This window comes from Apostichopus japonicus, chromosome 8 (assembly GCF_037975245.1).
Source record: "Apostichopus japonicus isolate 1M-3 chromosome 8, ASM3797524v1, whole genome shotgun sequence".
Taxonomy (NCBI): Eukaryota; Metazoa; Echinodermata; class Holothuroidea; order Aspidochirotida; family Stichopodidae; genus Apostichopus; species Apostichopus japonicus.
In genome coordinates, this window is record NC_092568.1 from 9,005,253 (window position 1) to 9,020,321 (window position 15,069).

General features: G+C 36.9%; 1 protein-coding gene across 3 annotated transcripts; it reads right to left on the reverse strand.

Moving 5' to 3' along the window:
* Window positions 1–12,873, reverse strand: LOC139970772 (selenoprotein N-like). Of its 3 annotated transcripts, none has more exons than XR_011794207.1 (10): window positions 12,017–12,873; window positions 11,588–11,716; window positions 10,181–10,515; window positions 9,323–9,474; window positions 8,485–8,735; window positions 6,634–6,739; window positions 5,579–5,750; window positions 4,257–4,364; window positions 3,079–3,797; window positions 1–3,013 (listed from the first exon to the last, which is right to left on the reverse strand). XR_011794207.1 is itself a non-coding variant. In XM_071976746.1 (9 exons), exons 1-9 carry the CDS (start codon window positions 12,326–12,328, stop codon window positions 3,707–3,709), a joined length of 1,656 nt encoding a protein of 551 aa, XP_071832847.1. In that variant the 5' UTR covers window positions 12,329–12,873; the 3' UTR covers window positions 1–3,706. The 3 variants fall into 3 exon arrangements, 1 of the variants encoding a protein (XP_071832847.1); XR_011794208.1 differs by having other exon boundaries at window positions 1–2,952; window positions 3,014–3,797; XM_071976746.1 differs by having other exon boundaries at window positions 1–3,797.
* Window positions 12,874–15,069: the final 2,196 nt, after the last annotated feature.

Genomic DNA, 15,069 nt, shown 5'->3' on the forward strand with positions numbered 1-15,069 from the left:
TCATTTTTTATTTTCCAAAATTTTATTGCTTCCTTTTAATTGTTTTGAATGCATAGAGTTTTAATTGTAATTCACACAAATACATCTTTATAGGGCAGGTATATCCATCAAGCTAAGCAATCTACCTATTGGTAGTTTCAGACTTAACCATCATCAAACAGTCCTAAAAAATGGTTTTGTACTTTTGATATAAAACTTTACGCATCTTACAGCATTGCAAAATTGCCAACGAGATAAAAATACTATAAATGTCACTAAATTTGGCAATTACTCTTTAGCGCTTCTTTCCGTTACGACTATTCAAACCCAATGTATTATAAGCTTTCCATATAAATTTTCCTGTGAATGAATATATAATATCTGCTTTGCACAAAAAGAAAGTCCATCCCAGTAATGATGTCAAGTTTTTCATGGTTTGTATCACTTACTATCGTAAACATTTTCACTTGAATAAAATAATTTTATTAAAAATATCATATTTTATGCAGACAGAAAGCTTTGACCATTTAAAGACATAATCCTTGGGCTGTGCTGGTTAATAAATCATGAATCAGTTGATATTTCTAATATTTTATATATTTCATAGACTCCTCTTGTTTGTCTGGCTTGTTTTGTCTACTAAGCATTTCACCAGAGAGATAGGGCAGTTTTACTTTTAATTTTTTGTCTCTCTCTCTTGGGGGAAACACAATTATGAGTTTGTTGTGAAGTGGAATATGGTTATGTAACTCTAATGGTTATGTAATACATATGGTTATGCGATATAACTGTAACCAACTGTCGTATATGGACTGTGTTGCAGTTCTATGTTATCTTTGGCTTGATAACAAGAGAAGGCAATCTTGGCTTGAAAACAAGAGCAGGTAATCTAGGCTTGAAAACAAGAGATGGTAATTTTGGCTTGAAAACAAGAGAAGATAGTCTTGGCATGAATACAAGAGATGGTAATGGGGTAGATATGAGGTTAAAGGATGGCTTTAGGCAGAATTTTAGTCTTGATATGTTACAGGCCAAGCAAAGAAAAACAAATTGAGTGCGAGTAAGTTTCGATAGCCATTTCGATTTTTCAAGATATGCAGCTTTTACTATAATATGTTGAATCTCTGGAACGGTCCTTTAAGACTGTTTTGGCCGAAAAGTTAATGATAATCCATTGTTTCTATGAAATCTAATAACTGATCAAAACCAGGATCTTCTAATCTCATAAAACCAGCAGGACATCTCTGGATGGCATAAAATACAATTTTCCACCGAGTTACTGACCTAATGGATCTGTGTCTTAGACTAAGTGATCCAGCCACTTTGATTAATGACCCTCAAATGTTTAAAGGTTAATTCTTAAAAAATATGAAAGTAATATAGAAATACAACCTATCATATCAAAATTAATTTTGTGCCTAAAGTCATCCTCTCAGATGTTGTACATATTTGATTTCATTTCCAAATTATTGATTATTTATTATTTCTCATGACACCAATTCTCCATGGCTACTTGCACATAACCCTTAGCATTACCTAAACATGTGCATAGCAAAATATAGCATATTGTTTGCAATTTCAACTTTGGCAATACTTCTTTCTTTTTCTAAAATGAAACATCTACTTACTATGAAAGACTATAAGCAAATCTACTTATAGGTTTTTAACTTTAATTCATAATTTAATTTCACTCAATTTCTCAAACCACTGTAGTAATGTTTAGTTTATAAACATTCACCTAAAATGACAAAGTTACTGAATGGCAGTGAAGATGACTATATAGACGTTTGTAGCTAAGATATTAATCCATCATCTTATTAATTATCATTTGAATTTTGTGATTACACAAGTATTGAAAATGGGCAGTACTGTTTGTTATCACTCACTAAGCCATTGTGATTATTACTGACTCATCCACGTGGATTACAAAGTTACACTGATTGTCTTGTGACAATTGAACTTTTATATTTTCCAATCACTTACACTGCAACTAATGAAGGTTATTCAAGTGTATAGTCGATAATGTTCTTTTCATGGAATATTGTTTCAGTTTTTTAATTACTACTTAATTCCTTGTCAATCTGCTTTAACGACTTCATTAACAACTTTAGATGTGGCATAGATATCAACAGACCTGTCTGTACTCATGACACATGCAACTGTGATATATTTCGCAGGTACTTAGCACACATAACACCATGTGTGATGTGTGTAGCTATTGCATTCACTGTGCATAGTAGGCCTTAACCATTTCTACATATGAAATATCCCTAACGCTTTGACTGCAAGAGTTACTCAGCACACGTTTCACAATTTCTATTGAACATTCAATATATTCCTGTGATTAATACTGCCAGATGTTCGTATCACACACTTCAACTTTGGTTTCTACCTTACAATACATAAAACGATACATTACTAATGCAACTAATGTTCAGGTATTTGTATAGCTTAATAAAGTTCAGCACTAGCTCTTACAATTGCTAAACTTTGATAGTCATATGCAAATTGAGCCTCATGAATAATTATTTCTTTAACGATTCGTACATTCCTTTTTAAGTGACACAATAAATCACACCATTACCGTACATTTCTCTGTCAAATAAATCTGAATAAATATTTCTCTGTTGTTTTATGTTTCCCTCACCCAAAAAGCAGAGATAATGATATTTTTATAGGAATGTTACCCTTATAATCCTCAAATATAGTCTTTCATTTCCATGCAATGTACAGAGGTGCCTACAGAATAAATAAAAACAAACAGTCCCGTTGCTATGACAACCAGCATAACTTCAATAGCAACTAAACGAGAAAACAAAACATTGGATTTTTCAAACGGAAAACATACAGATCGACATGATTGCTCCAAAATATGCCAGAAAAAGTCGAATAAATTATCGCTGATGATGATGCTTCGATTAAATTCAACAAACACTTTAACATCACCTTCAAAGCATTTTGCCTTACTGAGACCTTTTAAATGTCTACAAATTAAACCTCTCTTCAATGTAGAAAAATACTGTCTTACTGGGACCTATTAAGTGTCTACAAATTAAGCCTCCCTTCAATGTGTAGCAAAATACTATGTCTTACTGAGACCTAGTAAATGTCTACAAATTAAACCCTCTTCAATGTAGAAACATCATATGGAAGGTCATGACATCTAGATCAGTACTTCTGAAATCTTCTAGCAATCATTAGGCGTGCTAAAATTTGGGGTGTCAGACACTTGATGACCTTTGACCAAATCTCTCGACTACTATTCCGTTAAGAAATATTTGAAGCAATCTTCTTGTACTTATTGTTGTTACCTTGCTTACGATGATTATCCACCAGAGAAAAACTCTACAAGATCTTCACAGCATATGAACATTAAATAAAAAATTAGCACTTACCCCATTTTGCTTGAGACTTGTGTAATAAACAAGAGACACTTTTGAAAAGTAGCATAATCACATGTAAAAATTTCAAAACAGACAAATTTTGAAATTTTCTGTTTTACGTTCATATTTATGAAATGAAACATGACTAATCAAGGCTGATCATCAGTGATCACTGAACTAATATATGGTTTCAGATATCAAATGTCATAAAATTATGAAAAAGCTGCTTAAAAAAGAAACGAAAAACAGAGCTGATGTGTAACCTAAGCAGATCAATTTACAAGAAGGTAACTACTGTAGCACATCTGGAAAGACTTGGGAATAGGCAAGACTATCAACCTCACCTACTGAGAAAAGAATCCAAGCCTCTTAGCTCGATTAACTCCTTCTGTCAGAAAGTTTGTGTACACGGTCACCAAAGGATCACTCAATAATCTGAAATCAGATGATAAAACGTTATTAATATCAGCCATTTGTCTTGCCTGATATACATGTGTCGAGCTAAGCAAAGTTAAAATGGTCAGGACTTCTTCGAAAGATGAGGGAGAAGGGGGGGGTAATTTTCTTTTCAAATTTTCCTCCATGGATAAAAAAGTAAAACTTTATACTCCAAATGATGCATCCTGAGGCATAGTTAGACTATAAATTAGGTTTAAATGCAAACTTGTGCTGATAAGTATTTTTTTAAATTTTTCAGGGGGGGGGGAAAGGGGGTTGTTCACTCCCACACCTATCGGATCTGCATCTCAGGGCTTTCATGGGCTCTGAGAGCGGTCCAATTAGAGTGGTCCAATTATTGGAAATATAACAAACACCCTGATGGAATGTTTTTCTGCACAAACTGACAGTGGAGGCAGAAAGATCATAACAATGATCTAACAGACATTGACTTACTCAGTGACTGACACGGAAGACTCATGACTCTCATCCAGCATATCGTTGGCATTGACTTCATGAATCACCGTTCCGTTTGGAAGAGAGATCAACATTTGGACGGGAAAACTGAAGCGAGATATGAAAAGAGAGTATAAAGTTTTGAGAAAGGCTCCCCACCAACACTTGGCGCACAAGATAAGTGAAATCAACTGATATGGTTAAAGAAATGGATATGGGTTTTAAAGATGACAAAGGACTCTACACTTGAATAAAAGTTGAAAGAATTAGTGCAAGAGAAGTCTCATGTCATACACATAGCAGTTTTACAGAATTTCTTCAATCGAAGATTTAAACTTTCTTCGTTTACTACACTGTCTTCAAAAATCGTTATGCAAAAATGGCTGACTACATGCAAAGATGGCAGGTTTGGTACATGAAAAAAAATTAAGACACTGTTAGGGAAAATGATAATTCAGAAATATTTCTGTAAAAAGGATAACGCTGAAGTTATCCCCTTTCGAGTCTTTCAAACAAGAAGCAACAGGGTTGGCGAAACGAAGGCATGAAAAATTTGTCGGACTTTCAAAGGTGATTTTACTGGAAGTTAATTTCTCCAAACTTTATATTTTATAGTAAACTAACAGTTGTCAACAATCAATTTACCTGAGAAGTGTCTTCCCTGTCAAACAAAAAAGAGGCATTAACCATGCTTTGAAATTTCTCTAACATTCTGTAATATCTCGTAAGATTTGCTTAAAAAATTTGCTTAAAGAATTTTTGCAAATTTCTGTCAATGAAAAGCAAAATGTGTTCTTGCTTTATGCTGCACCCATACTGTCTGCTTTTCGTAGCATGAATTATTATTCTGCCAGGACAAAAACCGTGATTCCTGCTTAAACATATCTGATAACTGTGAAGAAGGAAAATTGATGAATCATCTCCTAAATTATGGCATCCACCTTGTGGACTTTTGGTGCACAGGTGTAAAAATAGCAACCCCATGGGGGGAGATATACAGTATAGGAGTATGTTCCGCTCCACGTTTTTAGTAGCTTCTTTTGCAACTGTTGTGTCCCTGTTAATCACCATCGAATTTCTGTTTACTTTATACTACATTTACCTGAAACTGCAACCCCAAGGAGAAAGATATATCTTTAAGCTCAACAATTACATTATAGGTACGTAAATGCTCATAAATATTACAAACAAATTCAAATACCATGACTAACCCTTGTTGTTACCGAGTTGAACAGAGACAACAAGAATGGTGAAAACCTTTTGGCCTATTTAATAATTAAATGGAATGGCCTCAAATCTATACATGAGAGGAGGAGACTTACTTATACTTCTCTAGACAGAGTGTGGCTAAGTTTGCTGCATAACTATTGACTTGATCATCCTTGGCTTCCTGCAAGTCCGCGACAAGAGACCAGCTGCTAACGAAGTAAGTCTGTAACAGCTTCAGGACGGGCGGACTCTCGAGAGATGTCTCTCTCAAAGTCCGCCCCGAACCTGAGAGCAAATAATCAAAAGGGTTTGGAGCTTTTATTATGTTAGGAGTTTACAGGATGCAATAAAAGCCTTAAGACACGTTTGTGACGATTGGTTATTCCAGTTTTGGGGACACGAATTTCGCATCGAACAATTTCGCTAGTTTGATGAATCTATGTCTTGATTGGATTTGTACGATTTTGAGAATCTGTTCCTTTTTTTCCATCAACATTAGAATCTAGGATGACCACTCTCATATGTGCACTGATCTAGCCTTCTCTGCAAGAATCTAGCCAGACTTGCCACTTTCATTAAATATAGAGGCTAAATATTTTGCAACATTGTTGGCATATGTATATTGTGCACAAAATTGTGTCAATTACTAGTGAATCTGGTACAGTGGGTTGCTATAATGTAGATGGGGTGGGGAGGGTGGGGGAGCATAACATGTCATGGAAGGGCCAAAGCCACTTGAAGGATTGGGGTGCTTGAAGGTGACCCTCATGTAGGGTAATGTGGGGGGTCTTAACCCACAAAGAAAATTAAACATTTCAACATAAACTGGTGCAACCTCGCAAGACCATAGATAATGTCATCAATTAGCTCTACACAAAAGGGTGTACTAATAAACTTTTTTGACTTTGTCTGAGGCAGTGGTCTAATTCTCTCTAAGACTAAATGAAAATCCCGACTGAAACATTCCCCGACTGACGATGGGAAGTTGGTGGACAAAACCATCCTCCCCCTCCCCCCCTCCTACCTGTCCCCCATGAGCATGTCAGTGAGCTAAATGACATACGAACAAAGTTTTGCAGTTTTAGAAACAAAAATTGCTCCTTCCCTCTCTCTGTTTCCCTCCCTCTTCTAAATTCCTGATCTCAGCCAGGGCCAGTTAGGATCTTACCTCAGCATGACTGGTCATCCAGTGCACCCCAAAGGAGGATGCTGTGGACTAACTTCTTCTCTCCTTCTGCACGCTGGAAAGCCTCTTGGAATGGAAGATAAGGAATCTATGAAGTAGATCAAACAAAATCAAGCATCATAAAAATGGCTGAAATGATTGTTCATAATCATCTATATGATGATATCACTCATTTCTAATAATTTTTTTTGTTTCTTTAATAAATTCCAAACATGATGAAATAAAATATAAACTATTAGATTATGATATATTTTAAATCAATTGCAAATCAAAGTACCTGTGAACATAAATGATAACTCTTGCTTTTTTGTGGTAGCTGTGTTTCCATATCCATTTTCAAAACAAAGGATGGATTTCAGATTATCAACTTTACAGGGCTAATTTTTAAGGTTTTTTTTCTTTTTCTGGTTATCCAATGGGCAAACAGGTCTTATTTTTTGGTTATTCGAACGCCCATTTGGTTTTCCATAAAATACAGCAAAGTAACAGAGAACAACTGTTATGTAAACTGTAGGAGAGTTCTTTGGTTTGGTTATTAGAACACCAGCTTTGGGCCAAGAGATGGATGATAGGCATACCTCTAGTTTTCTTTTCTTTCAGTATCTCCAAGTGGTGCAGGGTGGTATCAATTTATCATTAACTATCCATGGCATGGTCAATAAACCATTACCTATCCATGGCATGGTCATTAAACCATGACCTATCCATGGCATGGTCATTAAACCATTACCTATCCATGGCATGGTCATTAAACCATTACCTATCCATGGCATGGTCATTAAACCATTATCTATCCATGGCATGGTCATTAAACCATTACCTATCCATGGCATGGTCATTAAACCATTACCTATCCATGGCATGGTCATTAAACCATTACCTATCCATGGCATGGTCATTAAACCATAACCTATCCATGGCATGGTCATTAACCCATAACCTATCCATGGCATGGCCATTAACCTATAACCTATCCATGGTATGGTCATTAAACCATGACCTATCCATGACATGGTGATTAAACCATTACCTATCCATGGCATGGTCATTAAACCATTACCTATCCATGGCATGGTCATTAACCCATAACCTATCCATGGCATGGCCATTAACCTATAACCTATCCATGGTATGGTCATTAAACCATGACCTATCCATGACATGGTGATTAAACCATAACCTATCCATGGCATGGTCATTAAACCATTACCTATCCATGGCATGGTCATTAAACCATTATCTATCCATGGCATGGTCATTAACCCATAACCTATCCATGGCATGGCCATTAACCTATAACCTATCCATGGTATGGTCATTAAACCATGACCTATCCATGACATGGTGATTAAACCATAACCTATCCATGGCATGGCCATTAACCTATAACCTATCCATGGTATGGTCATTAAACCATGACCTATCCATGACATGGTGATTAAACCATTACCTATCCATGGCATGGTCATTAAACCATTACCTATTCATGGCATGGTCATTAAACCATTACCTATCCATGGCATAGTCATTGAACCATTACTTATCAATGGCATGGGTCTTTAAGTAACAATTTTGGTTTCAAACATATATACACTGCAATTATTTTTATAGCAAAAGTGTCTTACTGTTTCACCTGTGCACTTACTAAAAATCTTAACTTTATCAACGGACTGCACTTCATAAACATTACATTCATGTAAATCTACACAATTCTTACCACCACAGGTACATGGTGGGTAGTCAGGTACCCTTTATTCAGGACTTTTTCTTCAAATATTTCTTTATCTTGAATTACATAACACAAGCTCAGCATGTTTACAAACAAACAAAAACCTTTTTAAACGGATAAAACTGGAGTTCTATCGCCTTCATCGCCTCCTCTGTGGTGACAGCAAAGTCCCAAGTTATCGCCTCTCTATATTTCTTGGAGTGATGGTTCTCTGGCTCAAAGAGGACTTCGCCATCTTCACCATAGATTGCTACTTGCATAGATGGTTCAGGTGACGTCAATCTCATCTCTGGTAAGAACCCAATATCAACCTCCATATTGCTATCGTCGGATGAACCATAAAGCCACTCCATGTCTAGTATGATTAATTAAGAATTAAAAAGGATGAACAGTACAAAAGCAAATCGGATGGATTGCATTTGAAGAATGAAAATCCAAGGCATTTTATACACAAGTAGCATGTGATTACCAGAATACAAGCTAGGATAAAATTATCTAGTATTTCTAAACTTATATAAATCTTAACCTATTTTTGTGATCTTAAATGACTTGCTTACCATGTAGTACAAATTTTTCATGGAAAAATGGTGTTGATTTTCATCCAAGTGTGCTCCTTTGTTTGTACCATGAAGTTAAAAGAACACACTTTGGTGGAATTATTGTAAGTTTCATGAAAAATGGACAAAACGCTACCAAAAAAGAACATGTTAAGAAAGCAAAGTTAGCAACTTTTGTACACTGAAGTTTTACTACTTTCAGTATTTTATGATAATTAAATTTATAAATCTGAAAACTGCTGTACAAAATGTGACCACTAAATTAAACAGTGCTATGTTTCTGTGTACAAAAATGGAGCTCCTACATCTTGGCATCCTTCCCCACCTTTGCACAGCATGTTAATATGTATACTTCATAAAGCTAAAATAGATCCTGGATGCTTACCCACATTAAGGCTCTTATTTGTTGGTACGTACAGGCTGAAATGTTCGATATGCGATGAATCCTTCGTGGCTATAATATTACCCACAATCTGGCCAGGGGTAAACCAAAATGGATGATTTGGTGGCTCATTGAGCTGAAACTCGGCATGAATTCTGTGAAGTAAAAATTCAAAAATAAAGAGCGTCAATAATTCTTACAAACTTGAGCATCCATTTGTATCTTTTCCTACTCATTTACATCACATACATTCTCACATCTCTATTAACTACATTCAGATCAGACACTGAAATTCAAGTTCAACTGGGAGCTAAAAGAGAAAATTCCGTCGGTGTAAAAGTAACTTGATCCAAACTTGAAGATTTCAATCTGGAAGCAGAGACCGATATTAAACACAAAACTCTGCAGAATAAAAAAATCAGTGTAATCTCTCGTTTGGATTAAAGCTGACCTTGATGGGATTGCTCACATTTGAATCAGATCGGACTCTGATCTCAATTAATACACGAAAATTACATCCAGGTGGACATTTTTTTCCCCTGCCCTGTAGGGACATTCAATCCAGATGGCTGGACTACACACTGAAAGCCCATGACTCTACTGTACATATTAAACCTTTGAGTAAATATAAAGGTGTCAAATAGGAGGCCTTGTAAAGTTGAAACAACCTATTGCTTAATCTAAACCAATTAAAATACATACAAATCATTTACAACAAATATTCTGGGTGTCATCATTTCCCTGAAATACACTTTGGTTACACTTTTTAAAGTCTCTCGACCTTATCAAAAGATAAACTCCACTTTGAAGGTTTAATTCTTCGTACTTGACCAGTACTTTACATAACGATGGTTTTCTCACCTGAATACAATGTCGACGTATTTCTCATTTTCGGCTCGTATGACTGCCTTAGCTCCCTGAGGACCAAACCTGGTATGGACAAACGGTCGCTTATGAAACATACTGAGGAGACGATGAATGACGACCTCGTTGCGTTTGACTTTCGGTGGGTAGAAACGGTTGTTAGAAAGCGTACTGGAGAAGAGATTGAGGTTACTCTTAATGATGGTGTAAGGTTTGCCAACTGGAGTGACATCATCTGGAAAGAAGGGTTTGAACAACCCCACGTGAAAGCCAGCAATGGCCTGGTTTGGTGCCGTCCAAGCATTTAGGCCAGATAATGCTGTGACATATCTCTATGGAAACAAAACAGATTTTGAATGGTTTTTGTTATAAGGTTTGTAGCATGAGCTGCAAGGGAACAAGGCTAGCTCAATAATTATGGAAGAGGGCAATACAAATTCTTTCTATCCCATTGAGCTACAGTACTGTATTAATCTGCTGTAGCACAGGAACAATTCTATTGGATATGACTACTGTAGGTCTATTATTTATATGTTACGGTTACCATGGAAACGTTTGAAGTTCATACATTCCTTTCAGTGATTCCAGGATGTTTAGAACATTTTCAGAGACAAAGAGTCCTTAATGAATGCTGCAGTTATTGCAGCTTTGCGTACCAAAATCCCAGACATGTACAATTACTGTAAGCTACCATTTCAGTCATTTCACATAAAATTGACATGTAGATAATAGAGACAGCACATTCCAAAGTTTTCATTATTTAACTAAAAGTTTACAGTTAATCCATCATGTCCGGTACTTTCACCTGTGTCAATGGTTATTGATGTGACTAGAAGAGAACTAAAGTAACTCACAGAGCAAGTACTACAGAGGAAATACTAAGCATACAATGATACAACTAACTTTCAAATAATATTCCATAGTTTATCTTTAGTTGAGTAATCCACGGAAAGGACAACTTGCCAGATACTGTTGCCTACATTAACTTGCTTCAAGGGGACTAGGGAAGCAGAGTTACTGTACCCACAGATCAATGAGTTGCACTGACATCTCTTCTATGAGCACATCCTGTGACTGTTTACAAGGAATTTTTAGATTCTTACTTGATGCATACGTGTGTAGGTTGCAAATGTGGGACAATTCCTTCCTCTGTTTTGAGCAAGAGAAACACCTGCTCAAAGAATGGCCATGCCTAATGTAACTGTACAGTAGGTGATTGATGCATTATAAATCTCTCAATGAGGATGGTGAGAGGAAAATGGTGAAAACAACTGGGAGTTGCAATTCCAAGTGAGTGGGAGCCACTATTTGGCCCCCAAGCCCCAAGTTGAGATACTCATCCTAGTCAAGTAAGTCAACTGAAGATGGTCAATATTTTCTATGATATGGCAGACTGTGGCTTACAGATGATTGAGACTCTTGGGCATTTTTCATGGTTTCTTGTTGTAAAGGTTTAAAGTGAGCCTCTAGTGTAAGAACTTCCTCTGATGGGTCTACATCTTCTTCTGCAAAGCTGAAATCAACTTCTTCATTCTGTTTTAATGAAACAAAATTAGAACTGTTAGTGTTGATGGTATCATGACAAATTTGGGGTAAAAATGTCACAGACTTGCTTTTAGGTCAAGAATTGAACAAAGAAAATACTGTAATTTTACAACTCGACTTTCTGAAAGTGATAACTATCATTTTAATACCAGCATAAAATTTTGATGGCACGAGAAATTAATGTATGCAGATATTGCCATCAGCTGCTTTCAGACCACAGAAAAGATTTACAATTGAACCGTGTAATTTTCAAGAGAATTAATGAAAGTACTGTAAGTTGTACCTTACCATCAACTCATCAGAAAGAAGCTTTTGTACCATAGGTTCGAATTCTGCAATACTGATGAAACCATCCCTATTAAGATCGTATCCTTTGAATAACTCCATCCCTTCTTCTCCAAGTCTTGCTTCAATGTAAGCTGTTTCTTCAGAAAGACTCTGCAAGTATCTTTGACAAAAATATGCAGTACCAATGGCTAGGCATGCAACCAATGTTGACAGACATATAATTCGTCCAATGCCACATCCTTGCGATTTTTTCTCAGAACTAGTTTTTCCCTGGCCTCCACCTGGGTCAGGGGTTTTGTTTTGGCGTTTCATATCTGATATGTTTAGGCTGAGTTGTCTTCCAGAATATCAATCATCAGGCCTAGGCCGAACAATGTGATCGCGCAACCGTCCTAAGGCTTTAGCTTTTTTCCATTACTTTCTTAAGGAATACGACGTGCTTCCTCACAGCATATGCCACATACTGTACTGCGGAAGGATGTAATTTAAGAGCTGCTGCGATGTAAATCTCAAAGTGCCTAGAAGTTAGGCTTTATGACTAGCCTAATAATAGTAGTATTAGTAAAACAAATGTGTTGCAAGTACTATCAATGGCTGCAGGCTACATGCCCCTTAATACGTTTATGTTCAGGGCTCAGGCGTAGGCCTATGGTTAGTTACGAACTTCCTAGTATTAAAGCTGAGTACCATTAAAGGTCTGTTTGCAACTCACTAGCAAGTAGAAATACTCTAGAATAATTCAACAGAATCGTAAATCTTTCGCAAATTGATCATTCCTGTCAATGAAGTGCCCAATATCCACGGACCAATTCAGTGCTGGGCCTACGTGACGTTCGCGGAATAGACACGACTGAGTTGGGATCTACCAAACAAATGAATCAGTCAGTTCCGGAAGTGATTTGAAGTGACACATGTTTATACTACGGAAGCCTCTGTTGTTATTCCTTAAAAGTAGCAAACTTTTCTCACAACCGAATATATGTTACATTCTGTTTACTTTTAAAATGAAGCTCAAAAGAAGGGAGGATTTATAATTTTATGAATATTTTGAAGTCTTAACTATTCATAAACTACGAAATTACAAAATATAAGCATCTTTCTCTCTCGAGCGCTTTCATTTATACCTCATACTGAATTTTGAAGGGCCTTGTAAAGTTCCGTAGAACATATGATTTTTTCAGGTGAAACTGTTTTTTTTTATTATTTCTTTTTTACACATAAATTTAAAAATGGGACTAATTATACTATGACATTTCTTCTGAAGTTGCAAATGATTATGATGACAGCGTGTATACTTTATCCAGGGGTTACAATAGTTTATCTTAAATCACCTGAACGTAATTAATAAAATTAAATTCAAGATTCTTTCCATAGGCGTACGAGGCGGGGGGGCAGGGGGGGCAGACTGCCCCCCCAAATTTCCAGTGAACAAGAAATTCGGGCAAAAGTCCTGAAAAATTCGGGCAGCCTAAGAGGAGAAAAAAATATATATATATATACATTTTTTTTTCTCCTCTTAGGCTGCCCGAATTTTCAGGACTTTTGCCCGAATTTCTTGTCCTCTGGAAATATATATATAAATATGCAGTAGCTTGCCCGAATCTTTTTCAAATTTTTGCCCGACAATTCCATGATTTTCTTTATTTAGCATCATGATGCCCGAATATTTCCGTGTAGCACCACCGTAAGCGCAGTTCATCTGGGCTACCACGCTTTTTGCATGCTTTTTTTCTAACTAGTCAATTGTATACCTGGACCAAGGGCGGCGGAACCGGGGGGGGGCACAGGGGGAACGTGTCCCCCCACTTTACCTCAGGTTAAAAATATGCCTTTTTTACATACAAATTTAGGTGCCTCAAGTTAGCAAGAGGCCAGGGAACCAGAATGAACACTCGGGAAGGGCCGTTTCCGGCCATCTAAGGGGTTTGTAAAACCAAAAATTTTCTAGTACGCTCCGCGCCAACCGATGGTGGCGCTCCGCTCAGATAGTCGTGCATACAACTTTGCAAATCCTGACTAAGCCCGTGACTTTTAATGAATTTCTGTGGGTCAAACTCAAAGCTATTTCAAATGGAAAAAATTGTTAAGATATTAACAGGAAGACGGATTCGGAAGACTCCTACATTAGCAACTAACATGATTTCACCTCATTTTGTCTCAAAAGAAAACGTGTTCCTTGTTTCCCAATTTGCGCATTGGATATTGCAGTGCTAGTATCCATATTTTTTTTTTTTTGGGGGGGGGGGGCGTTGATGGAGTGATGACGGTAAACACAAATAAGATAATACAATAAGAGTTATAAAGGGTACTAAATATAAGGCTGTATTAGTCCAATCGAATTTCTGCAAAGTGCCCTTTGATGTCGGTGCCCCCCCCCCCCCAGATTAAAAGTGCTTCCGCCGCCCTTGACCTGGACATCCCGACATGAGTGTATATAAGAAACATTTTCTTTTTCATGAATGGTGGGGGGGGGGAGGGGAGTGCCTACAAGCCTAAAAGTACAGGTTTATCATATTCTTTGTTTTATTTTATACGTTTTTGTGAGACAAATTGCAGTCTCACCCGACACAGCGACATTATCCCGCCTGTATGTTTTTTCTGGCGGTAGCTGAGTACTGTGTTAAAATAATAAATAAGGTAACTAAATAGGAGCTTAAAAAATATACTGTCCCATTTTTCCCCTTCAAAGTGATGTTACCATTTTTTCTTCTTCTAATTTACCAAATTTTTGGGGAAGTGTAAATTTCTAAAACGTGAGATTATAAAATAAAGAATGTTTAGATGCAACTTGCAAGGCTTCAGAAGTGCCGTTTCCGGCAATCTGAGAGGCATTGTTTGCCAAAAATTTTCTTGTACGCTACGCGCCAACCGATGGTGGCGCTCCGCTTAGATAGTGTCACGGGAACTTTCGGGCACAAAAAGTTCTGCCCCCCCAAACTGAAATGGTCCCGTACGCCTATGATTCTTTCTGAGATATTTCCACTGATTGTTAATGAACGAATGGCTACAACATACGCTTAGGAAGATGAGGGAGGGGAAGATTAGAGTGGGAA